At 46.7% G+C, this 26,307-nt stretch overlaps 2 protein-coding genes across 4 annotated transcripts in view; both read right to left on the reverse strand.

The window, feature by feature from the left end:
• CRACR2B (calcium release activated channel regulator 2B) overlaps positions 1-3,892 on the reverse strand; it is a 44,214-nt gene extending 40,322 nt beyond the window's left edge. Inside the window, exons 1-2 of one of the 3 annotated variants that reach the window (XM_039381179.1) lie at positions 3,856-3,879; positions 2,285-2,413 (exon numbers count right to left, since the gene is read on the reverse strand). The gene's annotated coding sequence lies outside the window, so the exon portion shown is untranslated. Of the gene's footprint in view, positions 1-2,284; positions 2,433-3,855 lie in introns of those variants that run through there. The other 2 variants (XM_039381181.1, XM_039381180.1) reach the window with 2 other exon arrangements.
• Positions 3,893-5,019: 1,127 nt separating this feature from the next.
• PNPLA2 (patatin like phospholipase domain containing 2) overlaps positions 5,020-26,307 on the reverse strand; it is a 30,074-nt gene continuing 8,786 nt past the window's right edge. Inside the window, exons 2-9 of the mRNA XM_027727698.2 lie at positions 18,803-19,035; positions 18,572-18,637; positions 14,618-14,827; positions 13,636-13,696; positions 12,656-12,823; positions 12,111-12,243; positions 11,209-11,331; positions 5,020-10,400 (exon numbers count right to left, since the gene is read on the reverse strand). Coding sequence (XP_027583499.1) covers positions 10,136-10,400; positions 11,209-11,331; positions 12,111-12,243; positions 12,656-12,823; positions 13,636-13,696; positions 14,618-14,827; positions 18,572-18,637; positions 18,803-19,035 — 1,259 coding nt within the window. The 3' untranslated portion in view covers positions 5,020-10,135. The remainder of the gene's footprint in view (positions 10,401-11,208; positions 11,332-12,110; positions 12,244-12,655; positions 12,824-13,635; positions 13,697-14,617; positions 14,828-18,571; positions 18,638-18,802; positions 19,036-26,307) is intronic.

A 26,307-nucleotide genomic window follows, 5' to 3' on the forward strand; every position in this document is an offset into this window, starting at 1 on the left:
AAGAACTGTGGAGAAAATAAGGCTAAGCAAAATTTACACTTCTCATCTCACCACCACCTCAGGTGCTAGCACAGGCATACAGCTCACCTTCCCTAAAAACAGTACAGCCACACTAGTCCTTGCCAATAGACAAAGCAATATTTTACAGGGAGTCAGACCACTTGTCCAGAGAGAAGACTTCAATATCTGTCCTGTTGTCAACCTACAGGTCACCTACAGCTTCAATTCACAGCTGGAGATGAGCTTGGTTTCCTCCTTGTCATTTTACAGAGGGAGAAGAAGGGAAACTGAGGCAGATAAAAGCATTACTCTTACTCACAGGATATTTTGAATTCGATGGAGAGGGATTCATCTACTCTAACAGTGAGGGCCACCAAGTTCCAGTATTATTCCATGTCCGCCTCCCTGCACTTGCACCTCTCCCCAGCTCCCACCATGCTCAACCAAGGCTTTACAGTTAGCCTGCAATCTCCTTCTAACCCTACTCTTCCAGAGGCTGGACTCACCTAGCTATATCCAAACATAGCTGGATTTTTCCCAGAAGGTTTGCTTTCCATAGCCTAAATTACCTATTTATGCATTCCACAATTTTATTTTAAACAACACACACCTACCAGTTCTATTCCTTCAAAGGTCTGCAGATATCTTGTTTGTTATTCATTGGAAGAACTTGAGATAGGAAGCAATAAACAGCTGGGTGTTGTTACCTTGATTGCACAGCTACAACAACTAGACATTTTTCAAGCCTTTGCTGCATTGCTTTAGCCTACATCCAGCACATGTGCTAAAGGCTAATTCTTTCAAAAGAGCTGTAGGATAGGTCTTAAGAGCTTTGTTCATAGTCTCATCTCCTCTTTGGAAACACAGGTTGCCTCAGCCCATGACACATCACCTGCTGTGAGCAGTGACAACTTTACATCTGCCAGGATCTTACCAAGAGCACAAGTTCAAACCAGCCTCAAGCCCACACTGTGCTGGACCACCAAAGCAGATCTCCAGAGGTTCACGGCTCCCAAACACATTTTTAGAGGTCTCCTACCATCCTCCGAACAACACAAGCCTTTTCTGCTGGACTTTCAGGTATGTGTAATCCTCAAACTTCCTTCTGAACCAGGCACACCCTTCCACATAGACAGGGGCAGTAACTAGGGCAGAAAAGTGATACGAAGTCTCCTACCAGCACAGAAATTAAAACTACAGAAGCAGAGGCAACAACTCCTCCTTCAGATGACATCTCTGCTAAATTAACTGCACTCACACACTTCACTAAATAGAAAGCAGGGATGTTACAAGCCTCCTTGCTCTCAGTCTTATTATGTGACAGATTTTCTTCCAGTTATGCCAAGCAAACGAGAACACTGTACCCTTCCAAAGCATCGTACCATACCCCATTTCCTCCCAAACAAACTTATGATTAAAGCCACAGTCTCTAAGAGCACAAGACAATATTTGTTCCTGTTTTAGTGCTCTGTAACACATGGTTAAGAGAAAAACACTTGGTTAAAAAGTCCACAGGGCTTCCCAATCATGTTACCCCAACCTGAATGAAGCACACCATGGCTCCAGACTTCATTTGAAAGTCCACAGCCTACACAGAACCCAAACCAGGTATTTTTGGCATTGTTTTCTCTCAAAGCTCGCAGTATTTGTTATTGTGCTTGAGGTGCCCAGGTCCTGCAGTCCAGTGAAATACTGAGATTCAAGCATTTCTTGGAAGCTTATACAGACATGCAGAAATCTCTAAGACAATCAGAAATGAGCATGAGAAAGCAAATTAAGAATTAAAAAAAAAAAATAAAAAGTTACATCATTCCATGGCGGTTTTTTTATGCCTAGTTGATGGTTTTTAAAAGCTTAGGGCTGGCAAACCTTTTGAACATACGGCCTAAGGAGAGCACATGGTGCTCCTCGCCATAGGAGAAGCACATGGGAATACTTGGTAGATCCACCCTAGTGCTCCTTGCCCAGCTGCAGAGATCAGGTTTGCTCAGCAAAATGAGCAATTAGGGCAAAGCACAGGGAAATCCTTCTTGGCATCAGACAAGAAATAAAAGGTTCAAGATGCAGGATGGGGAAAACAGAACACTGATAGAAAATATTAAGAGGGGTAATCAGAACATCCACAGCACCTCTCTTTCAAGCTGCTGGGCTATGGATACCTCGAAGGACGCACAGTGACAAAGGACAGAAAGCCTTACTGACTGTTACTATTCTGCTCTTCTGGTAGGACAACAAAATGAATCATTCCAGATTCAGACAAACAAAGTAAATCAATTATTTCCACCTCAGATTTTATACGGACAGCAAGCCAAGGCATCTGGCAGGAACAAGATGGCTGCTCCACCCAGTGGATGAGGACACATTTGCTGCAGCTGAAGTTTCTTGTCACCATCCTTAAATCCAAGATGAGCTTCTACAAACAGGCAAGGAGAAGAGGGATAATTAAGTCACCAGAGCAGCCTTATGAAATCAAACAGATCTAGACAGTGAGTAGCTGTATTATGGAAACCAAGCCCAGTTTATTGTACATAAGGATCGATATCCTCAAAGCTCTCTGACCATGAAGAACATTGTGCATGGAACTGTGTCCACGTGATTGCTGTTACTGTCAATTGTCCTCATCCCATTAGTTTATTCTCTGAGGCTGCCTGGCAAAGTCACAAGGAACAGCTATTTCCATCATCTTCAGGATATGTATAAATATTTTTATATATATATATATACACACATATTCATCTGCATAAACCTGCTTATATGATCCTCCAAAATAAATACAGCTCTAGAACATAAGAAGTAAGATGCAATTGCCCCTGACCTTGCATAAAGCAAAGCTAGAAATTAAGATTTTCTGAGAGCCCCTTGATGCACAACAGCCATCGTCTCCATTGGAATAACCAAGAACTCAGCAGGTCACAACTAAACAAGCAAGCTGTGTTTGGATTATCCTGCCTCCTCAGGATATTCCTGAGCACCGCCATCTCCCTGTGTCCCAGGCTGGAGATCCCTGGCCTCTTTTCCCCTTGGCTGTTTTCAGGAAGTCCTACAGGAAGGACTTGAGGTTCAACACACAAGTTCACTGAAGTGCATCCCATGCACACAGGATGTTAAAAAGACGCTGCAGCCTTAGGAGAGGGAAAGCTCTGGTATTTTTTCCTTCCAAAGAGAAGGAGAAGCAGCACCGACAGAGCTGCCATAGGGACCTGCAGCATCTTTACTGTGCAGTGTCATCTGCACCTGAATCGTGGCAAGAGAGAACAGTCCCTGAACAGAGGATGCTGTAAAAAAAAAAAAAAAAAAAGAGAGTAAAAGGTCTGCATTCAGGTCCAACACGCAAGACCAAAGCCCCGTGACCTTATATCAAAGAAGCCTGGAAACTTCACAGCAAGAGGAGGAGATAGGGCGAAAGGGGCGGCAGCTCCCCAGCCCGGACCCGACCCGGTCAGCGCTCCCCATCCCACGGCACGGCCGCGGCTACGCCTCAGGAGCGGCGTGTGGTGGGGAAGGCAGCTCTGCACAGGAACGTGGACGCTCCATACCTGTCCCTCACCGGCAAGGGACCTCCGACAGCTGGGGGCGAGGCAGGTGTGTGGCTCTGGACAGGCGAGAACCCCGCAGCTCACAGAGCCCCCCAGCCCTCCGCTGCCTCTCCCCACAGCCGCAGGGCGGTGCGCGGGAGGCCGGACAGGCGAAGGTGCCTCCGGGGCTCTTCCCAGGGGCGGCCGGTCCCGGCCGGGCAGAGCCGGAGCTGCCCCGCGGAGGGGACCCGTCCGAGGGGAACCGCGCCCTCAGCTCCCCCCGCTGCTGCCGGTGCCGCTGCCGGCCCTGCCCGCCCCGGGAGTCCCTCACGGCGCTTACCTGGCCCGGCGAGGGGAGCGGGGCGGCACCTGCGGCCGCCCGGGCGGGGGGAGCGGAGCCGCCGCTGGCGCCGGGGGCGGCCCCGAGCCGGAAATGAGCGGGGCCGCGGGCGGGCGGGAGCGGGAGCCCGGGGCCGGTCCCGCTCCTGCCCCGCGGGATAAGCGGCAACAACCCCCACCCACCGCCCCGACCCCAAACACCCCCGAGAGACGCGAAAGCCGCGCACCCAGCCCCGCTCGCAGCTGCTCCTCCGGCGGAGCCGCGGACATCGCCCAGGCGGCTTTAGGAAGGAAGGAAGGAAGGATCAATTTCACCGAGTTGGGGTATTTGTTATTTTGGTGGCATTAGAGGCTAAAAAAAAAAAAAAAGCTGTTCGCTTTACCAGCTGCATGCTGTAATGTTAATTACAGTTCTCGTTCCCGTCACGTGGCAGCACTTAACGAAGTCTCTTCCTAAAGTTTACTGCTGTCAAAAGCCCGGACCAAGACGAGCCCGAGCCCCGCAGCGTCCAGCAGACAGCCCGCAGCGGCAACCCGCGGGCTGTGTGGGGCTATTTGCCCTGTTCCCGGGGATCCCAGCTGTGCAGCCTGGCCTCAGCTCCCTGGGCTGACACCAGGGAAAGCCCCGACTTTCCCACAACCCAAGAGCCGGTGGTTTCCACGTGCTCCAGCTGGAGATTAACCGTGGCAGACTTTGGTATCTGACCCAAAGAGGCAGACACACAACAGGCAGTACCATCTATTTCACCCACTTGTAAATAGAGCCGTAAGAGACAGGTTCGGTTTCCTCAAGAGAGGCCCTTGTAGTGGAGAACTTTAAAATTTGTGAATAACTTTTTACTGACCCTTTCACAGGTGCCAAGCACCTGCTATTCCCACAAGATGGTGCTTAAGTCCTCCCGGAAACCAGGGTTTACCCAGAAGCTCCAATAAACAGAGAGTAATAGCATGTAGGTCATTTCAGCTTGAGGAAGTCAGAACTGGAGCAAAATGCACTATTTTTTTCACCTCCAGGTCAATGCCCCATTCATCACATGCTGATACATGTTTACCCTGAGATGAATTTGAAGGGTGGGGGCCCTAGCAAAACAAACCCACATCATACAGCACATTCAGAAAGTATTTAATAAACCTTTAAATAGCAAGACAATCTACCACAGCCAGGTAAATATATTGAGAAAGTTTTTATTAGAAGATATATTTCTGCCAAAATAAATAGTTACATTTTCTTCAGCAAAACATTAGAAAATAGAAATGGGAGAGAAAAAAAAAAGCATCAACAATTTAATACTGAACTTTTAAAGTGACTGTGAACACTACTTAGTGACATTGCCGTGTAAATATGTGACTTGTGTATGCTATTGCAGGTCTGGTTGCTGCTCTGACATCAGTAATTTCCACAGGATCTCCACCTGTATTGTGTGCTTAAGGGTCTTCTGAAACTCAGTGGGAGCAGTGGAGTCCCAGGACACATTTAGCTCAAACAGCTGTTTTAGATGCTGTTTTCAAGAGCAAGAGGACACCCCAGAAGAAAGAAGAATTTATCTCAAGGTTACATTTCCAAATCTTCTATTTGGAACTAGAGGTCTCCTCCCCACTCTGTGCAGGAGGGCTGACGTGGATCCACAGAGCGAGATGGATGCAGTTGGAGGTTGTCCCAGTAGAGCTGCCTGCAGCGTGGAAATGGAGCAACATCCCACCAGTAGGCAAGGGGAAGGAGGCAGAGCAGAGGGGAGCAAGTACTGCTGCACTCAGAAAGGCAGACACCACAGGGGCACAGAGGGCAGGCAGGCCAGAGCCCACTGTAAAGGCACAGGGTGTGTTTGGCACAAACAAGCTGGCTGACGTGGCAGCCAAGTGAGATGGTCCGTTCTCTCACTGATTTAAGGGAAACACAGAAACTAAGCTTGAGAAAACTGTTGGGAAGGCCCTCTGACTTTGGCAACGCACAGCCCTGCCACCCACCACATCTAGCACGTTTAGCAGAAATGGACTCTTAAGGGAAAAAAAACACAGTTTCAGGTATTTCTCCTAAACCACTTTGGCAAAAGTGAGAGCTCTTCTCTCAAAGAAAGTATTGAATTACTAGATTAATTTTTAAAAATTAACAAAACCACTGGGAAATATACAAGTACTAGGAACACCCCAGTGCTGTCAGACAGCAGATCCTCTTATTTTCTGGTCTGAGTGTTGCAGGTACACAGCCCTCCAAGAAACCATGAGAAAACAATTCTAGGTGCTATACATGGTGGTCAATATTTTCTCCTATCCCTTGAAAAATCAGCTTGTTAACAGTATTAGCAATAGGACAGGCAGCAAACCAAACCCAACATCCTACACACTAATTTTGGGTTACAGACCATGTCATAGGTATGGACTGTTGTACACAAAACAACTCTACAGTGTTGTGAAGGTTAGGGGCTAGTTAGATGCACAAGAAGTTCACCATTAGCCTTGTTAAAAGCAGCAAGTAATAACACAGGAAGGAGAAAAAAAAAGTGGATTCCTGAATGCACAGACCCTTTATGTGAAACAGTGGAAACAGCAAGGGTTGGGACTCCTGCAGGAGTCCAGCGAATGCTATAAGGATAATTGGATGTGGACTGCATGAACTTTTGGTCCAGGAACCTGACCTCTCTCCCACCATATACTGGAGAGCAGATAGGCCCTGGCAACCCCCTGATTGGCCGCCCAGCCACACGTTTTGCTGAAGAAGGGACTGACTGCTACAGATGACCTTGTTCCTGTGAACTTGGTGAGTGTAGGTTAATAAGCAGTGTCTGCCCAGAAGACAACTTTGCATGCCATGAGGTACACACAGAACAAAGTTTTGAAGAATTTCAGTTAGCATTATCACAATAAACACGTCCATATCTAATCCAGACTCTACCACAAGGTTTCCAGAGATTTCAAAAAGAGTGAGGTCTCATCTAGATAAGGCAGTACTGCATAACAAAAAGCTATTTCTTCAAAAGCTGCTATAACTCTTTTTCTGTATCAGTGGACAAGGTGATCTTCCCTACTTCCTTCATCTTTATTATCTGTGATGATCAAGCAGCAAGAATTTCAAGCAAATGGGTGAAACTTCTCAAAAGAAAGATGAGGGTAGTTTGAGGTATTTTTTACAGGCCTGCAGTTCCTTTATCAGAGCCAACAAGCTATCGCTTGACAGCCATTTTATCACTTGGGCAACAAAAACAGGCAAAGAAAGGGTTAATACAGAGTGGTGCTTTCCCAGTATCCCTCCACACCCTACAAATTAGCATAGGAAAAACAGGAATTTCCTTGTGAAAGTTAGACCTTTATATTTAAAGCCAGGCTTTGGTTTGTGGTTACAGTTTGAAGTGTACAAAAGTTTCTCTTTCAGAAGTTACTATCATAAACTATACTCCAGATGAGGTGAAATAAAAAACAAAACTCAGGCCTTTTTAGTCTCTTGAAATACATGAACCAGAACCTGCAAGCCTTCTGGGTCAAAGCACTGGAAGAAGTGGCATCAGCCCAGTCGGCACCAGACCAGTCAGTTCTGATGCAAAAGGCAAACAGAGGAAATCCAAGGGACAAGGGTGCCAAGATGCAACTTCTTAGCACACTCTGTTGGCAAGAATATTTTGTTTCATAGTTTAGTGGTTTACATAATCACTCAGTGGTTTTACCAGTCCAGGAAGAAGGGATAAAAGAAAAATAGTTGCATCATTTTCTCCACCCATATGTTAACACAAAAAAGACAGAGTCAAAAGGGCAGCAGCTTATAAACACAGCATTTTCCTTATGCAGCTTTGTCCCTCTCAGATGTTTTGCTTCAGATAAAATGCCTTAATTTCTTGCCACTAAATATCCATATGTTCTTGCCAGTTGCTCTGTATGCATTAGGGACAAGAGATATGCCTTTGGCAAACTAAGCCGCTGTGCAGCCGTTCCCCGAAAGGTAGTCCAAAACAGTGGAAGAAAAGGAATCTGACCACAAAATGAACACCTTTTCTCAATTCCAAATTTCATCAAATTCATCTGCTCCCACTAAGTGACATAGCTTGTTGCTGGTTCACTTCCATTAGTTACATAGATCTAGCAGTAAGTTTTTTCTGCAGGCTTTGGACAATCACAAGATTTACTTGTTTTGTAATCCAATATTCCTATTGATTTCAGAATCCTCCAATTTTTTCCTCTTCCTGTAGCAACTTCCCTGTTCCCTAATTGACTTAACTATGCAAAGCTTAAGACTAAATCTGACTGCGTAAATGCAGGCCCACTTTATAGGCTATGCAGGCCCTTGTGTTACATAGGTAGGTTATCTCCAGAAAGGGCAGTGGGGTAATAATCTAGGGTCACTAGTTCATACTTGCATTGGCACCTCCTGGGCAGCACCACAGCTGCTCACTCCATTGCCTCCCAGCTTGGAACAGCCACTACTGAAAAGTCCCAATGCTTATCAGAATCTCCACACAAAACCCATGCCCAGTGCACAATTGTGCTGATAGGAAACAGCACCCACCACCTCACCCACACTGTTCTTGTAGACATGATGGAGCAGATTTGCTACTTTCTCCTGCTGTTAGTAGAGCTTCTGGTGTTATTTTCCCTTTCTAAATCTAAGGTGCAAACCAGAGTCTATAAATTATAAATCACTATTCCAGGTATAGGCTATGTAATCAGCTTCAGATACCCTGTCCTGCTCCCCAGCAAAGACAGCATATGTTTGCTTTGGCCAGTTGCACGCTGTTTCTGCTGGGAGAGGTAGAAGACGCCTCGTGTAGCTGGACAAGCTGCAGAAAGAGATACCAGGAGCTGGGTTTGTGTCACAGTGTGAAGACTTAAGCTTAAATACATGCAATCCCTGCAGGAAGCCATGTCTCACCCTGTGAAGAACAGGGAAGTTCATAATTCTACACAGCAAGTCACGACCAGACCACCGCTGAGAAGGCAGTGCCTTACAAGGCACAGTCCTGCCCTGCTACAGACCCACTAGCACTGGTCTTTTAAGGGGCAAGACAAGGAGTAGCCAGTTCCAAGTGGGCTGCATGTGCATCAACAGTCCCGTCACTTCACTTCTGTGCTCCTGCTATTGCCAGCTGCAGAGCTGTACCTGTGAGCCACAACACAAGATGAGCAAGCTGTGAGGCTGGTGTAGCTACAAGCCTAAATCCTTCTCACTTCAAAGCCTCAAAAACCAAACTTCTTGAGCAAAAAACAGATAGAAGCCTCAGTTTGGCAGGAGATCCATTCTGTATCACCCACTTGGAATTTCCCTCAGTTGTACAGTCCCTTAAGGAGCAAAGCCCAACCAACCCCTATCAGAGGCAGCCACTTCCCCAGCACTTGCTGTGATACTCCACCACAAGCCTCTCAAAAATGACATGCCCTGCACAATCTCACCTTCCTACAAGCACTTCACATTGCTTCAGCTGCTAAGCTAACCCTGAGATAGTCAGGCTAAGGTTTTCCAGGGCAAACCCACGCTAATTCCATTCACACTGACAGGAATGGAGCCTCAAATTTAACATTTCCCTGGGGAAAAAAAAATAAAAATCTGTCAATTACTTCTTTAAATAAGCTCAATGACTTACTTAACACTCAGAGTTCAAGTTGCAGCAGTTCCTTGAGTACAAAAGTCAAAAAGGGAGAGACCATTACAACATGAATCATGGAAAATACATAACTTTTCTACACTTTTCCAGTTCCGGTGCAGTCTGCAGCAGGGCCAGCTCTGGCTTCCAGTGTGGATGCAGTTAGGAGAGAGAGGAAAGGACATGGTTTCAGCAAAGAAGAAACTCAAGAGGAGATCTGGAAGCCACGAGAAAAATTGGTTTGGCAAGAGGCTACTTCATCTTTCAGTAGCACAGAGAGCTAAGGGATGCCAGATGATTTAAGGAAAAGAACCGAGACACATGCCCTGAAAAACAAAGGAAGCTAAAAGCTGTATGAACTCGAGAGCGTCATCTACATCCTGATTATTTTGCGGTAAAAAGCCAACGGCAATTCAAAGTGCACTATTTGGGAGAGCCCAGCTGAGTCAGCATCAGCCTGGCCACAGGCAATGGCCAGGCCTCAATGCAAGTCTAGAACAAGGTATCAGCCTGTGTGTGCCTTTGAACACAGAGATCCCTTGCCTGGCCCAGTGGGCAACAAATGGCTACAGTCAATTCCACCAGTCTCTATCCTGGGGAAGTCCCCTTTGCAGCATATTCAGAAGCACAGGGCAGCCTGCTGCTGAGGGATGAGACTGGTCCCACCCGGTGTCCACTCCCCTTCCCACCCACCCTCATCCCCTCACGGCAGCAGGATCAGAAGAGTGGCAGGCACTCTTTTGCACAGTCTAGAGGTGGAAGCTTGATCTGCAACCCTTCCCGAGGGAAGAGGGAGGCCTGCATGTCCACATTGATGCAGAGTAAGCCCAGCATGAGCTGGCGCTGGTATTCCTCCCACTTCATCATGACATCAGACACGGAACGAGTGCTTCTCATCCACACGGGCAGTGCTTCACCACAAGGTGGCGAGGAAGGAATTGGCAGGCTCTGGGGCCCTCCAAGCTCGAGGTGATAGTAAAGCCTGAAAGACAAATACATGCAAAGGATCAGTACATGGCAAGGCTCGAGCAGGTACCAGACCAGAGCTCCAGAACCACAGCCCTATTTCGTACTACCACTGACTGCATAACTGTAGTCAGAAGTCTGTGTGTGTGCGCCTGTTTTCCTCCTCACAACTCAGCTCTTGTGGATAAGAATCACACCCTTGTACTAGGATCCAAATCACAGCCAGGACCCTCTGCCTACCACTCTGATCTCTTCCTACCTTCACTCACATAACAGTCTTGCCTCAGCCTCAAGCCATGGGCTGTTGCAGGGCATTCAGTTCATAAGCACAGAAACACACATGGACCCAAAGCACTGTCTCGTTTGGAAACTGTTGTTTCCTGGCCACCACATTGCCTCCTCACCCTAAACCAGGCCGAGATCTTGAGGCAGAAGAGGTCGTTTGAACACAAGTACTTCTTGGAAGGGACTTTTGGGGGACCCTGGGCCAGAAAATACCACAAAGACAAGCACCTCTGTCTTCTGTAGGGAGCATACAATAAATTAGAATGCTATTTTAATCAGACTTACATCTTCTGCCCTATTGCTAAAGTGACAGCTTCATTACAGGGTCTGCCCTATAATGGGAAGAAGGAAGGAGACCTTGTGCTGAGTCTATCAGAAGCCAAGAGGCCATGGACCAGATTTACATTTCAGGTTGGGCGGTAAATCCTTCTGGTCAATTTGTGCCTTACTTGCTCTGCTCCAAAGGAGTTGAATATCTAGAATTCAAAGGTGAAAGGAGGACTCGTCCATAACAGTGCTGTGAAGGAAAGCAGCCATACCTGGCTGAAAGATGGCTGCCCAGTTTCTTCTTAGCTTTCTTCACAAAGTAGTTGCAGATTTCAATAATCTGCTCTCTCATCCATCTAATATCCTCAGGAATATCTGGGAGCCATTCCAGCAGCCTGTAAAGAGACCGGAGACAACCGTTAGCTGCACCACATAAAGGAACAGGATGAAAAGAATGCCAGTTTTGCCTCTGCTCAATTATTTTTAGTGACAAATGTGTTGAGGCATTTACTCTACCATTCATAGAATTAAGGGGGAGAAGCTGTGAAGGTTGAGAATAGCCCATAAGATTATTCTTTACATTTTCTGTCTGCACTTTCTATATTTTTCATCCAATTTCAGATTTGGAAAGTGTTTTTCTCTAGCCTTTCTATCTGTCAGGAGATACTTTGTGCAACTTTTCATAGGATACTTCATACTAAGAACAAGTCTGACAAATCTGTCTTCCCAGCTGTGTATGAATAGAGCTGGAAATGGTTGGGACTACTCTACCCCTCACTCCAAAGGGAAACAACCTCTTGTGTGGTTCCTAATTTCATTCCTGCACTCTCAGATCAGAAGTTTCTCTCAAGGTTCAAAAATTTACCACCATTTTCTAGGGCAAGTTCCAGCACACAGCCATCTTCCTTCACGCTGGAAGTATTGGCTGTAACTAAATGATGCAGGAAGATAGGAAAAGTTGTGGGTTCTTGGTTTTTCTGTGTGGTTTGTTTTTTTGGGGGTTGGGGTTTTTTTTCCCCTATGTCTGGTAATTGTTGGGAACTCCTTCGCCAGGAACTCTGGCACTCCAGAATTAGAGAGGATCCTACTCTTTGTCCATTCATGCTCCACCAGCTACATCAAACACTTTTCTGCACTGGGAAGAGCCCTGCTGAGGGACCAGCTGAAGGTTTACCTGACAGTGAAGGAAACTGCAGACTCCAGAGGCAGCATATAGGGCACCATCATCGCCGTGGCCACGCGTACAGGCAGCATGTTGGTGAGGCCAGTCAAGAAACTTCTTCTTTCAGCACAAGCCTCCAGAAGAGCTGAAGGCAGAAGAAAATATGGCTGAATCCCCCTAGTAGGTCTATCTCTTTCCTTGTCATACCCCAGAGGTCACCCAGCCTGAGGTCTCCCCTCACCACCTTCCCTATCTTAAGGAAGTATTGCTCAGGTTAGTGATTCCCTGAGCACAGCTGAGAACAACAGCTTTTAGCTCTATCAGGCTCCAGAGCAACAAGCAACAGGATTCCCTCCTCTCCTTACCATGCAGAACACTGTCAAAGGAGTCAACCTCTCCCAATCCAGCCCTGACAGGGCAAGCTACAACTTCATCTAAGAGACCCCCAATTCTATCTAACCATAAACAGGTGCTGGTCCGGTCCCTGGGTATGGCCAAGTCCAGCCATAAGCAATAACTACACATTCCAGTGATCCTCTGAATCCTTTGAATTATACCTTGGTTCAGTCTGGGAGGCAAGTGTTCGAAGATGTGCTCTTCAACAACAGCAAGGGCAGTATTTTCCTCTAGTTGGTCCTCAGCTTCTGTTTCTTCCTCTTTCTTCTCTCCTGGGGGAGCTTCTATGGCAAGAAGAGGACCGGCAGGACTTGGACGATGAAGGAGACCTGAAAAGAGAAGTCATACCTTAAGAAGGATTCAAACTGGCTGTCCTGCCTTGCTTGGCCTTTAGAGCATTAGTCCTCCCTTCACCCTAATTCCCCTGAGGCTGAGGCCTTAACCCAGCCTCTTTAGCTTCTGTCGTCTGTAATGCTTACCACAGTGAGCTAGAAACCTTGCTGTTATAAGATAATTCTCTCTTTCCCCACCAGAAATTCTCACATTTCCCCTTTACATTCTGCAGAGTGCTGTTTGGCAGAGTTTTGTTGCTCAAATCTGCCAGCCACCAATCTTGCAGGCAAGATTTCCCTCCTGCAGCACAATCCACACACACAGCTGTATGACCGTTGTTATCCCAGTTATTCCGGTTCAAATCTGGGAGCAGAAAGTGCCTGATCCACTGTCTATGGACACGAGGTGGCAGCAAGCACACACCTACCGCTACAGCAGCTGGAGGCAAGAGCCCAGGGCTGGCACATGACAGCAGTGACACAGCAGCACTTCGTCGGGGCTGCTGAGGGCAGCGTTACACATAGCCCAGCTGCATGTGCAAAGGAGCAGGGCATTTGCAGGAGGTCCAAATGGCACTGGTTGGTGCCCAACAACTGTGCTGGCAAATGCAAAGGTGACCACTCCACCTCTGCTTCCCGAAGAGCTAAAATAGCCTTATTAATGAAAATTCCATATCCCAGTATCTGAGGCACAGTTCAGTTCTGCACTTCTGCCTTTCATATGCACAATCGACTACCCTCAAAGCCAAGGCACCAAGCCTGGCACAGAACAGGCAAGTCAGCCCACCCTACAACACCCAGTGCTTTACCATTCTTCTTCAGGAAGTGCAGTGCATCCCGATAGCCCTGCTTGCACATATCCCGCAGCACCTGTGGGCAGAGGAAGGGAAGAGTAAGTCATTTGGAAATTGGCTGAGCAGAGAAAACACCCAGCTCAACGCTGGCTTTAGAGGAATTCTCCTGACTCCTGAGCTATCCCAAGAACAAGTCTCATTCTTGCCAGGTCTTCCCAGGCTTTGAGCAGGACTGGGGGGTATAACATGAATACACTGGATATGGGAATCACAAGATAATTTAGATTGGAAGGGACACCTGGAATCCTACCTAAGTATGAGCTTAAGAGTTGCAACCACCTCATTTCCCCACTCAGAGCTGATGCAGCTGTGGGCAGCCTTCAGCCAGTCACTCCGACAAGAAGCCCAGAATACCTGCAGATGCCAGGAAAGGCCACTGTGTTTGCAGATAAGGCCATCTAAGACTAGAGAGGGGGTGGGAACAAACTTGCTCAAGTAATTCAGCACATGAATACATGCTTATTATGCCCAAATGTCAGGGCTCTCTGGCATTAACATTTCCTCAGAAGCACACAAAGCTGTTTGCAGTGCCACCTGCTCCACTTGCACTTTTTAGGAGACAGGCACTGGCTTCAGGCTGGCAGCTCCATCCTGACCTTAAAACATCCTCAAGTGCACATTGGTTCTGATGGTTGATACATCTTTGTCTAAAGTGAGCCTGATTTCTTGCCAGCTCTACTCTAAAGAGAGCAACATGGGTATACTTCCCAATTAACTGCTACCCTCTAAATTCCAGATTTTCTAGTAGCAAAAGCAAATCAATCCATCTCTATGACCTTGTGCAGATACTCAAGGTTTGCCAAGGCACTGGGTTGATAATGTCAAAATTAAAAACCAGATAAACAGAAGATACAAAACTAACAGTGTCTGGAATGTTCTTCTGCTAAAGTGCAAGCAGAGCCTGTTCCCCAACTTCTAGTGTATCCAGGAAACTCACCTGTGGCTCTGGAGGAAACAAGGCCTTTGAGAGGCGGTAGAGGTTGCGAAGGTTGAACTGGATGCTTGTATTGGTGACTCTCAGCTCATGCATGTTTGTGGAACTGTCCCGTGGACAGATATCACTCTCTCCCGAGAATGGAGACACTGTGATTGTGTTCTTCAGCTCATATTGTGGCAAATTGTCAGAAATCCCTCCGTCAACATATCTCTGAAATCAAGACAAATGCAGCAATCTTCATTCTCCTAACTGATCAAGTAGCTTTTTTACTGTGTCCCTCTTCCTATTTGCGCCAACAATATGGGAAGAGTATGGAGTACATCCACCAGCACTGGAGGAGTCAAAATGAGCGACAGTATAGCTGTGTCGCCTATAATCTCCTTTTGCTATGCGCTTTTCCTCCTATGGTTGACTGTGTTGGTTGTAAGTATTCAATAAGAAAAGCATATTCACTTGTGTGACTGCTGACTTACATCTCCTGTGGGGTTTGACTACTGTCCAATTAAATAATAATACACACCAACAACCACCTGCAGTGCAAATTAGCACTGATCTAAGCTGTCACACTGTGACATTGTGCCATTTTTCACTTGTGTTTAAAGTGCATAAGCTCAGACACAAGTCCCCACTGGCAGAAGGCTTGTTACCTAAGAGTGAAAACAACTGACTTGTTGGTAGCAGGCTTATCAAGCAGCAATCCCAACACATGCATACACATTGGGAATCAACTTGCTGTGGTGTGATAACAGAGCACATGGGACTTGGGTTTTGCTCTTAACAGGAACCCTCTTATCAGAGAATGTTCTGTACTTATATACCATAAGCACATTTGTGTTACCCTTGCAGGAAGGGCAACCCCAGTAGCATGTTCTCAAAATATTCGTTGGAATCTATAATTGCACAAGGAGCTGAGCAAGTCAATCCCTATCACAGGACTTTGGCAGAGTAAGCAACATGCAAAACCTAAAAGCAAAGGGATGTTGGTCAAGCCAAAAGAGCAGGAAGTTTGAGACCTTTGCACAGCAACAACTCCAGCTCTTGCAAACCTCAATTACAGAAGAGTCCTGTCAGTTTTGTATCAGAGTTGATCCTACCACTTACTGCCTGGATTCCTTCCCTTAGGACAGGAAACACAAATCATTATACAGTGGCTACACAGTCCCATAGGTAGGAGCTGTAACATCTTTCAGCTCTCTGATGGGTGATGAGCTGAGCTGGTATGTCTAAACCCAGGCAGAGCATGGAAATGCTGACTGGGAGAGGAGGTGCTCCATTCTGCATCCTGCTTCCTGTTGTCTCAGGCAGACTGACCACCAACAGCCTTCTGCTGCACAGTGCCTAAGAAAACACCAGATGTGTTGCCTGGAGGGTGCTTTGCAATTTGTTCTCTCTTGCTCTGGATGGCAGACAAGACAGAGAACTCTCCAAGCAGCTCATCTGAGCCTGGGGAGCAGTTTGCAGGCTCTTAGTCTGAAAGCAGTCAAATTCAGCTATAGGAATCCACCTGGGTTTGGACAGTGAAGAATGTGGAAGGACAGGCTAGATTAAACTGAAGGATGAGTACACCCTCTCAGAAACTGTAACACTTAGCTTGCTTACAGGATGCTTTCCAGACAACAGAGGCGCCAACAATCAGTTGAACCCTCTCCTCCTTCTAAAGTGGCCAGCGGTGTTCCCTAAGCCAAAAGCAACCACAGCCAACTGTCATTGTCATCCTTTCCCCAAAGCTGCTCCACTGAAAGTCAGACTAGACACAGCTAGAGCTGGAGACATCTGGCTGACTCCCTCTGCAAGGATGAGATCATGACAGGTTGAGTGGGAAGAGGACAGAGCAAAGCAGGCAGCATTCCACTTTCTTTAAAGAAAAAGGAGGTTAAGTGTTTTGGCCACTTGGACAACACTAGTTTTGCACTAAGGATGCAGAAAGACATGTTTCCCTGAGGGTGGCAGCATGAGTGCACGGATGCCATTAGAAAAAAGGCTCAACTACAGTAAGGCTGACAGGCAAAGCCTTCTCACTCCACAGAAATTCAGGAGTACACATGCACACCCTACTCTTTGGTCCACCACTTCCCAAGCAATGCTGATTACCATTCCTTAGTAAAGCTCAGCTACCACTTCTCTGGATTTACCTGAACCTCCAGCAACCCAAGCCTAACCACTCTCCAGTCTCCCACAAAACCCCAAACAGCTCAGAGCCACAGGCTGGAACCACCAATTGCTTGCAGGCATGAGCAGCAGCTTAAGGAGATGGTTTGTGTACTGGGGTGCCCACTTCCATTCCCTTACTGTGTCCTCCCATGCACAAGGCCCCCTCACTCACATGATCTGACAATCAGCTTTGTGACCCTTGGTAGTGGTTCTCACTCACGTGCTGCAGACAGTTCACAGCTACAGCATGTGTTGGCAGGTCAGTTACTGACCCTTCCACTCCTCAGTATTTAAGAATTTTTTTTCCTCCCCCACCCACCTCCATCATCCGTTCCATGGGGCTACCAGACCTCAGAGAAGTGAACACTAGAAAAAAATTAGGAGGAAGGCAGAATATAGATTTTGTACCTTCCACACAATCCTGTCACCTTGAAAACTGGTCCTTATGCCAAACCTGTCAGCTTATCTCGTGCCAAATACAGTCACTACAGGCAAGCTAGGAACCATGCAGTCCTGTTTCAAAACCATTTCCCAAGCTCATACCCAACCCAATTTAACCTTTTCCCTTGTCAGCAACCCCCTTCAGAGCCATGCTTTTCTGGGGAAGAGGTAGGAATTAATTTCTTCATCTCATATTCCCTCCCCACCTTTCCCCATGAGAAGTCATCCCTCCATGTGCCAGGGCAGCTGCACATTCCAGAAATCCCAATGCTGTACAGAGTTTTGGAATGCTGAGATTTTTGCCTGATCCACACTGACCTCAATTAGCCTCAAAGAGGTGTAAGGCAAGAGCCACTGCTATGCTCCCACCAGCTATGGAGAAAAAGCCCTGCCTGCAGCTGCTGAGCAAATACCAAACCATTACTGATTCTGTCACCTCTGAAGGGCTGGACATTGGACATCTCTTCCAGGTCATTTCCCTGCCCAGCATGTTTACACAAGACAAAAAACAGCCAAGTTGTCTATTATGCAGGAGCAAAACAGACCTCATTCTTAGGACACAGGTAGCAGTGGAAGCAGATTTGATGCTGTGCTCTGACAGGCATTTTGGTCAGGCCACTTTTGAGAAACCAGGGTACACATACTTTAACAGCAGTTCTCCCTCTCCTTTTGACTATTTAGTTCACAAAACCCCTGCCTTTTAACCTGTACATTAACCTACGTAGCACAGAGGAGTGCAAGCTCAGCTGAGGCCCTTAAAGACCTTTCTGCAATATTCAGAAATGCTCCAGCTCTGCACAGCTTTCAAATGCCTTCATTTCTAACATGTAAACACAGCGGGAGAAGTTGCTCTTGGACAGCATTGGACAGGACTTAAAGAAAGCTCTGGCAGGCAGCAGAACATTATTGTCAGGGACAGGACAGGAAGAACTCCATGGAAAAGAGGGCTGGTATCCATACCACTAGTTAAAATCCTACAGAAAGTGTCAGGCACATGTTAGAGGGACTACGCTCGGGACTTCTATCCGAGACCCAAGTTCTTTCCACATGCAGATGGTTGGAGCCTCAGTGATGGAGAGCACTGTACCATGCAGCCATGAGAACCATCTGCTAAGCCAGCCAGCCCTCACCCACACTGCTATATATTACTATCATGTTAAATCCGTTTATAGCCAACTGTGGGCAGCAGTAGAAAGAAACTTCCACTGTTGTAAACTACTTATTTGGGAAGTTCTCATGTCTCTTCAGGCTAAATGCTGCCAGCACACAAGCAATAAGATTGCCAAAACTGCGTATCAGCATTTCTGCCTTCTTATTCATTATTATGTGATTTAATGAAGGACCACCCTAAGTCTTACTTACCACTCCACGCAAAGTTGGAGGTATCAGCCCACAGTAGACAGGGATAAAGGTGCTGCAGACACAGGCCTGAGGGAGAAAGAGATCCAGAATTTAAGAATCACAAAGCCTACTGAAACTATTACTCTTCCCAGAACATCACACTGCCATGTGCTGACAATTATACTCCAGTACTAAGGACATTTGAAGATCAAGGCATTTCTGCCTAGCCCTCTGCAGTAAGTTTTCATTCACCTGGATCAGTTCCTCCTTGGAATTGAAGTCTGAAAGTATCACATTTTCTCCATCGGAGACCCGTGTCAGGGAAATACCCAAACGTCCTGCTGCAACCTCATGCCCGTTCTCTGGCACGGTCTTGGACAGACAGATCCGAATGGTCTTCACCAAGTTGAAAGAGGGATGGAGTGGGCCCAAGAACCTCTTCCGGGCTTCTTTTGACACCCGAATAATGCTGGCACCAGCCTCACCTGCAACAAGAGGAAGACAAATGCACCATGAAATCCTAGCAAAACCAGTCTTCTCCTTTACAAAACTAAGCATGGAAAAGCCTCATTCCCAGCTTTACTCAGAGGTTTCTCCCCACTGGCTGACATACAACTCAAACCAAAAGGCTGTTACAGGTGGTATTACAGAAGTCATGGAAGTTTGCTGTCTTGGCCCTTACGCTCCCCCATCACAAAGAGCTTACCCTTCTCTCATGTATGTTTTACAAAGTCAGGGAAGATGACATGCATCTGGTGAAGGCCTCACACCTTTTCTTAGATCCTGTTTCACTAGCCAGTGCAGGGCTGGTGAAAACAGACTAAGAAAGGAAACAAGGCAGATACTCTAATAGCTTTGAGCTTATGGCTAAATCCACTAAAACCTTTCGAGAAACCATCTTTCTCTTGATGGGGAGAAAAAAAGTCAAAGCTAAGCAAAAGTGCCAGTAAACAGGAACGTGAGTGCTTTCCAGCTAAGTGATCCCAATTCTGCTGTGAAATGCCACATCTCAGGTAAGATGGACTAAAGCTCCATTAAGGATTTTAGGGACTCTGTGACTTACTGTGTCCAATTCCACAGCACTAAAATAGGCCCCGATGGGAAGCAGGACTCATGAAAGCACGCTTGCTTTACCCTTTCACACAGTGACAAACACAGCACAAAAGGGAAGGCATCTGCTAAGCCCATTATCTCATGGTCACTAGCAGCCTGATCTGGCAAGTGCAGAGCTCTCCAGTGGGAAAGAAGGGATGGGAGGAAACAAAAATATCAACCTAAGCCAAACCCTCAACGTCCAGCATGTTGCCCTTTGCACACACTAACTGCTGCTTCCAAACACATCTCCTGGTCATGGTGAGATACAACAGTTCCTCTAAGTACCAGCTAATTGCTGCACTCGAAGCAGTGTCAGGAATATACATGTGAGAATAATTAAAAAAACCCAGGAGAAACGAGAGATGCTTTCACAAATGAAGATTTCTCTCCAATCAAACTGAAGGTCAGTTCCTGGAGAAAGACGAAAGACTATCAGTTCAAGCCAACTGGAAGTCCCTCCATTTCGCTCTCCCATCCAGTCTTTCAATTGCAGAAGGGAGGCAGCAGAATGAAAGAACTCAAGTTAGACCCAGGTTAATAAATACAACAAGATAAGAGCAACACCCTCAATGCTATGTTGACACATCCCACTCTTTTGCAATACACGTGTGCCAGCAGCATGTTTTCCATCAATGCAGCCTGGGAACGTGATTCTGTGCTTAGGAAACCCATCAACACCAGTAGCTAAAGCACGCAGAGAACTGGACCTTTGACCACGACCAGAGACTCTGAGGTCAGGATTTTTAGGCACTGTGAGGTAGCAACTTAGCAGAAAAGCCAAAGTTCCCTCCTCTGAAGCAATATTTAGCACTATAATCCCAGTCTTCAGTCCTAGAGCAATGTTTAGCAGTCTAATTCTGTTCTTACTTACTCAATTAGCAGTAAGCCATTGAGCCCAGCCTGTTCCAGTTAGTAGCCACATGGTTCAACATCCTTCCCAACATGAAGGAAGTCAGCCTCACGGAACTCACACTTTATAAGCACCATGACATTAGCACTCATAATGCTCCCTTTTAGACACCTTTCACATCAGACAAGGGGAGGAAAGACACACAAAGAAACTGCAAAAGAGCCAAAACCTGAACAAATCCCAGCCCAGCACCTTGGCCACATGACCCCAGGAAACTCCTCTGCACTGAGTGCATTGCAGGGAATTGCTGGCTTAGCTGAAAAACTCAGTGTGAGGGTGGGTGTTGAGCATGCAGCTGAGAGGAGACACCCTATGTGCAGAGGCCATGCTGGGGGGAGAGTAAGGGGGGTGTCACCCAAGGGATGGTGCTTAGAGAAGGATCCTTTCAGGCTTGGCATCTCAATGTGCAGAAAGACTTGAAAGCAATACTGAAAACAACTGCAATTAAATTGAGCTTATGACTGTTTGAGCAAAAATGTGAGCTGGAAGTTTTTATTTAAGAAAAACAAAAGAGCAAAGTCCCAACTATGCCAGGAAACAGACTGTCTCAGCATTTGAGGGCAGGCTTCAGTTGCAGCTGCCTACTCTATCATCATTTCACACCCAAGAGAACAAAGTAAGAATTACTGCTAATTAGCAATTTCATTCTTTGAATACTTTCTGGGTGTTTGTTGTTTTGGGTTCCTTTATACACATGTGCATACCTGCCTACCCACAGGAGCTTTGAGTATTTCTGTTTAAGGACATCTGTCATTCTGTTGGACTTGCTGGCTCACTTGAACCCAAGCTGAGTGTGGAATGGTTCTGTGGGAAGAGACTGGCACAGGGTAACCTGCGGCACCACCAGCTTTCCTGGAAATAAGGATAGCTGAGGGTTCAGCCAAAGAAGACAAGTTTACATAGCCAAGATCCATGACAGATGACAAGCCCTCTTGGAAATACATTTGGGAGGAGAAGAGAAGAGGTGACAGTGTTTTGATCCTAAGTACTATTTCAGGAAAACCAGCTCAAATTCTGCTCGCAGCCTCCTGGAAGGAACAACTGAATGAGAGGTGGTCAAGAGAAACAATTCCTACAGGGGTCAGCCACAAGCTGTCAATTATCACTAGGACTAGTTCAGTGCCAATCCAGTCCACAGAAAAGTTTCCCATGGTTTTTGATGGATCTGGTGATTCAGGACACAGGGAAAAAACTAAATTTATATTTCCTTATTGAGGTATCTACCGAGGGGCAGAGGCAATCCCTAATAGTTGGCAGTGCTTGCTGAGAAAATATTTCATTCTTTTCACACCAACCCATTAATTCAATACTTCTCCCTATACAGATTTACTAAGGCAATATTCCTCAAAAATTTAGATATGTGTAATATTTCATTTTCATTAGAAAAAAAACATATCCCTTTTTGTCCTTGCCCCCATCACTGCCCCAGTGGGTGTCTCTATATGTGAACCCAAGTATTGCAGGGCTATTGTCCTTATCTGAATTTCAGTTGTGATGACGCAAAGGAACATCACACGGTTGTGTCCTGAAACACCCCAACACGTCCCTTGCCAGGCAAGGGAAGCCAGCAGCTCCCTCTCTGCTGGTGATCTGCAGTGGCTACAAGGGGCAAGATACTCTCACCCATGGGAAGTCTGAAGGCAGCTGCTAATTCACATTTCATTTTTAAGCTATGTCAAGCCAGCTTCACATTAGCTTGTTGACAAAGCAAGATTGTTCCCTTAAAGAACTGTTACTTTGCCTCTAGAACAGAAGATCTGAAGATCAATCACCTAAAACTGATGCTTGCCAGGCAGTGGGAAAGACCCTTAACTGCACCTAAAAGCTCTGGGATAAAACAGAAAGGCTCCTTCAAGCCTGTCCAGTGTGCAAGGATGAGGACCATTGCAAAGCTTAAACACCACACGGCAGGAGAGGGGACAAGTGGGGAAGAAGGGCCTCTTCAGACCCACATCTTCAGCAGCAGGGCTTTTGCACTAAGGGCATCATGATGGTCTGCTGTTGACATTAGATCACATTGACATCCACTTGCCAGCCAGCAAAATGACAAACGACCCACAAAGTATTTCAAGTGGAAAAAAAAGCCTGACATCGACAAAAATAGGAGCAGAAAAAACAGGCTGAAGAGGGAGAGGGGCACTCTGGATATTCTATCCAGCAGCTCAACCATGACACTGCAATTCCCTCTGGGCGAGCTCCATGTCAGCACAAAGATCACCCTCTGCACCAGGGACATTCCTGCTCCCTGGCTACTGCAGCAGTAAACAGGATGCAAACTTAAAGGAAAGGTTCTCCAATGGGGATGGAGAGCAGAGGATGGCACACAGTTGATGGATGCAGGGACAGCATCTCCCATCCCTGCTGGCAGGAGGCTCGGACAGAGAGGTCACACCCCAGACTGCAGATGCAATAACTTGTCTGGACTGCCAGGGCAGGCAGGAAACTGTGCGGATCCTCACTAAACCTGCTTCTCATTCAACACCAACAAGAATTCAAATGGACTCCTTCCGACACATCGGGAACACAGGATGCACCCTCCTCAGTCCCATTACCCAGGTAAGGCTCCAGACTGGCCAGGCACACCAAGAGCTTTGAAAAGAAGCCAACCAGCAGAAGGAAGCACAGGTGGTTTTGGTATTCCCCCAGCACCCTGACAGCCCCATGCCTTGTTAGTTTGGGATCGCATGATCTATGGATCTATGAGCTATTTTTACTGTAAGATTTTCAGGACAGGAGTCAGCTCCTGTGTACTGTAACCAGGAACCTCATTCCAGAGCTGTTTAAGTTCTGCTCAGCTGTCTGTTCCAGTGATGTTTGTGTGATACTCAGCACAGATGCTCCCTGTAAGAGTCCCCAGCTACAACCTTCACACAGCTTTCAACTCAGAGGGTTGCTGAGCATCATTGGAGTTCTTGTATTTCCCATTGGTAGATCCCAGTCCAGACCTGAATTTAGAACTAGGATGAGTCAGTAGGAATTTACTAGCGTGATCTTCCCCAAGGTTAATGCGTCTTGGTTGCGTGTCCCTTGCTATTTCAGCTGTTCCTGTACCTCATCCCTGAAAGAGTTAAAACTCAGTCTCTAATGGTGAGCACAGGTTTCAGGAGAGCTGTCCCACATTCTTCCTGGGGACAAATCCTCAAGCTGCTCCAACTCAGCATGCACAGCTCCTGCATTTGCCTCTTCTCTGAGTACCAAAAGTAAGCAATACACCTGCTTTCCTGCCTGGCCTCTCCCAGGAGATGATATAGTCTTAATTATAACACAGGCCTGTCACCAGCCCAAAAAATGCAAAGCTGTAAACAAGAGGCACCAAAAAAAAGTTTGCAAGCTGACATCTGGAAAATGATTAACAGACAACTTTACTGGATGTTTCCTCACAGGTAGCTCAGATAATCAGAAAGGGCCTGTTTGTTCACCCCAAGGAGCAGTGCACAGCAATGTGCCAGTGACCCAAGGACAACCCCAATTCTTGTGGGCAGTGACCTCAGTTTGTGAAAGATCCCATGCCTGGGTCGACTTCTGTTCCTCTTCCCACATGCACACTGAAGCAACCCTGTTTCCACTCATTGTCCCAAGAGAGCAAGAACCAGACAGCATTTCAGCTGAGCTGAACAAAGGCCAACTTGTCCTGAGTGGGAACCTAACCCAAGAGGTTCTGCGAGGGCCTATCAGAGAAGCTGAATGGATGTCAAAGGAGGGTCCAAAGACAAATCCATGCCAGCAGGAAGTAAAGAGCAATGTCATACAATTCGCCCTTATAAGACATACTCAGGTGACAGGTGTACCCCACCACTGCAGACAGCTCTTTAATTTGTCCAAAACCTTGGACAAATGCCTAAAAGCATTGGGAGTGGAATTCGCCAGAAGTTGTAAAACTGCCACTAATTAACACAAAGACAAACCACTCATTTTTAAACATTCGAGGCTGGGGGTGGCAGCTGGCAGTGAAGCCCTTAAGGGCACCAATTGTTTCCACATCTGCATTCGTCTTCCTGTAAGGCAGTAATATTGAGACACACCATGTACCAGAACAAGCTGTTCTTCTGGGACTTCCCTAATTTTTGTTGTTCTGAGGTATATTCATTTAATTTGTATTTATTTAAAGGTTTTCACTTAATCCTTCTCTCCAACTGTTTTGCCATCAGATAAGAAACAGTTCAGTCCACTTGGCTCCAGATAAGAGACACAGGAAGGAAGCTTTTATTTTTACTTTTGGTGATACGTAGGAGGCAAACACAACTCCCCCCACAGCCCCACCCATGCAGTCTTCAGGCAGCCCTACTGTTTGACCAGCTGTTCCCTGTGGCAGGTAACCCTTCTCATCAGGGGTTACGTACAGGGATTTGACTTCAGAGTACAAACAAATGATTTTTGCAAAGGAGATTTCTTAGAAAGCCTGGCCACCAGCTGTACATAATGGTCCTTCTCCCCTTTGCTCAGGAGTGAGGGGCACTGACACATACCCTATTGGAGTAACTCCTAGGGATCCCTATCAGACTATGGTAAGCAATGCCTATTCCGACCTTAGGGGCGGGGCTGGTGCAAATCAGAACCGAGAGGAAGAGACAGCTTTTCAAGTAGGGCCAGCTCTCGCAGCCAGAGGCGGATGCTGAAGGAAGGGCTCAGCCCACAACACTTTCTGGCTCAGATTCTTACTGCTCAGCATTGCAAAGGCTAAACACAAACTGTGTTTAGTCCAAGACACAGTCTGCAGCAAGAGGGCTAAGTAAACCCAGATCACCTGCAACTAATTCAGAACCAGCAGCCTCCCTCTTACTAATGTGTTTGTTCCCAACACATTTTTCTATTTCAACTAAAATTTGGGAAAAAAGAAAAAAGCTGTCAGTCACTTCATCTGTTAAATAAAGCCAAACCAAAAGGAGATATTTTTCCCCTTTGAGTCAAGAGATTGTTATTTTATGTGCTCTAGATCCCACTTAACAGATGAATCAGAACTATTGCCACATGCTGGATATGGGGTGCATAAGGAGAAGATCTGCTTTTAAGTTGCCAGAGTTTTACCTCTTGCACTGAGCAGCTCACCAGGCAGCCCACAGTGACTGTCTCCTGCCTGTCCGTCCACCAGTACCTACAGGGTAGGACCCCCATGCAAGCCAAAGTGCAGCTGCACCATTCACACCTCACTTCTGCTTTGTGCAGAAGCAAACAGGCTTTGGGAGAGCAGGCTCAAGAGCTGCCAGGCTTGATTATCTCTCCAGCCAAACCTTTGCACTGAACTTGTTGTTGTGTTGGCACACCAAAGCCTCACCAGGCGACTGCTGTTCTGCAAGCTGAGACTTGCTTTGTTTCTGTGGTCAGGACAGGAGCACTTATTTTTGCAACACAAATCAGAAAAGAGAGCAGCTGCTACTGAGAAACAATCAATAGGAAGGCCAGGAGGCAACTCAGTTCAGGCAGATAGCCAGGATCATCTGTCACAACCACAACAGCAATCCCCCACTAGCCTAATCTTCCTCTACTGTAATTCCCTAATACGAGGCTTAACACTGCATTTCTGTTCATACCATTAGAGAGAAATTAAATGGCATAACAGTGCATGAAAAGGAAAAGTTGCTCAGGACCCCAGGCAAGCTGTACTGAAAGCTGTGTTCCGCCCTCATCCATCCATCAATCCCATCAGCGCTATAGTGCAACTCAAATTGCTTGGCATGACAAGAAAAGAGTAAGAGAAAGTGCAGCTCAGATCCTTGCTGCTCACTTTCAACCACAGGAGTGCTGAGTTTGAGGT

Source organism: Pipra filicauda, unplaced genomic scaffold, assembly GCF_003945595.2.
Source record: "Pipra filicauda isolate LSUMZ 115617 unplaced genomic scaffold, ASM394559v2 scaffold217_size2002032_pilon, whole genome shotgun sequence".
Lineage (NCBI taxonomy): Eukaryota > Metazoa > Chordata > Aves > Passeriformes > Pipridae > Pipra > Pipra filicauda.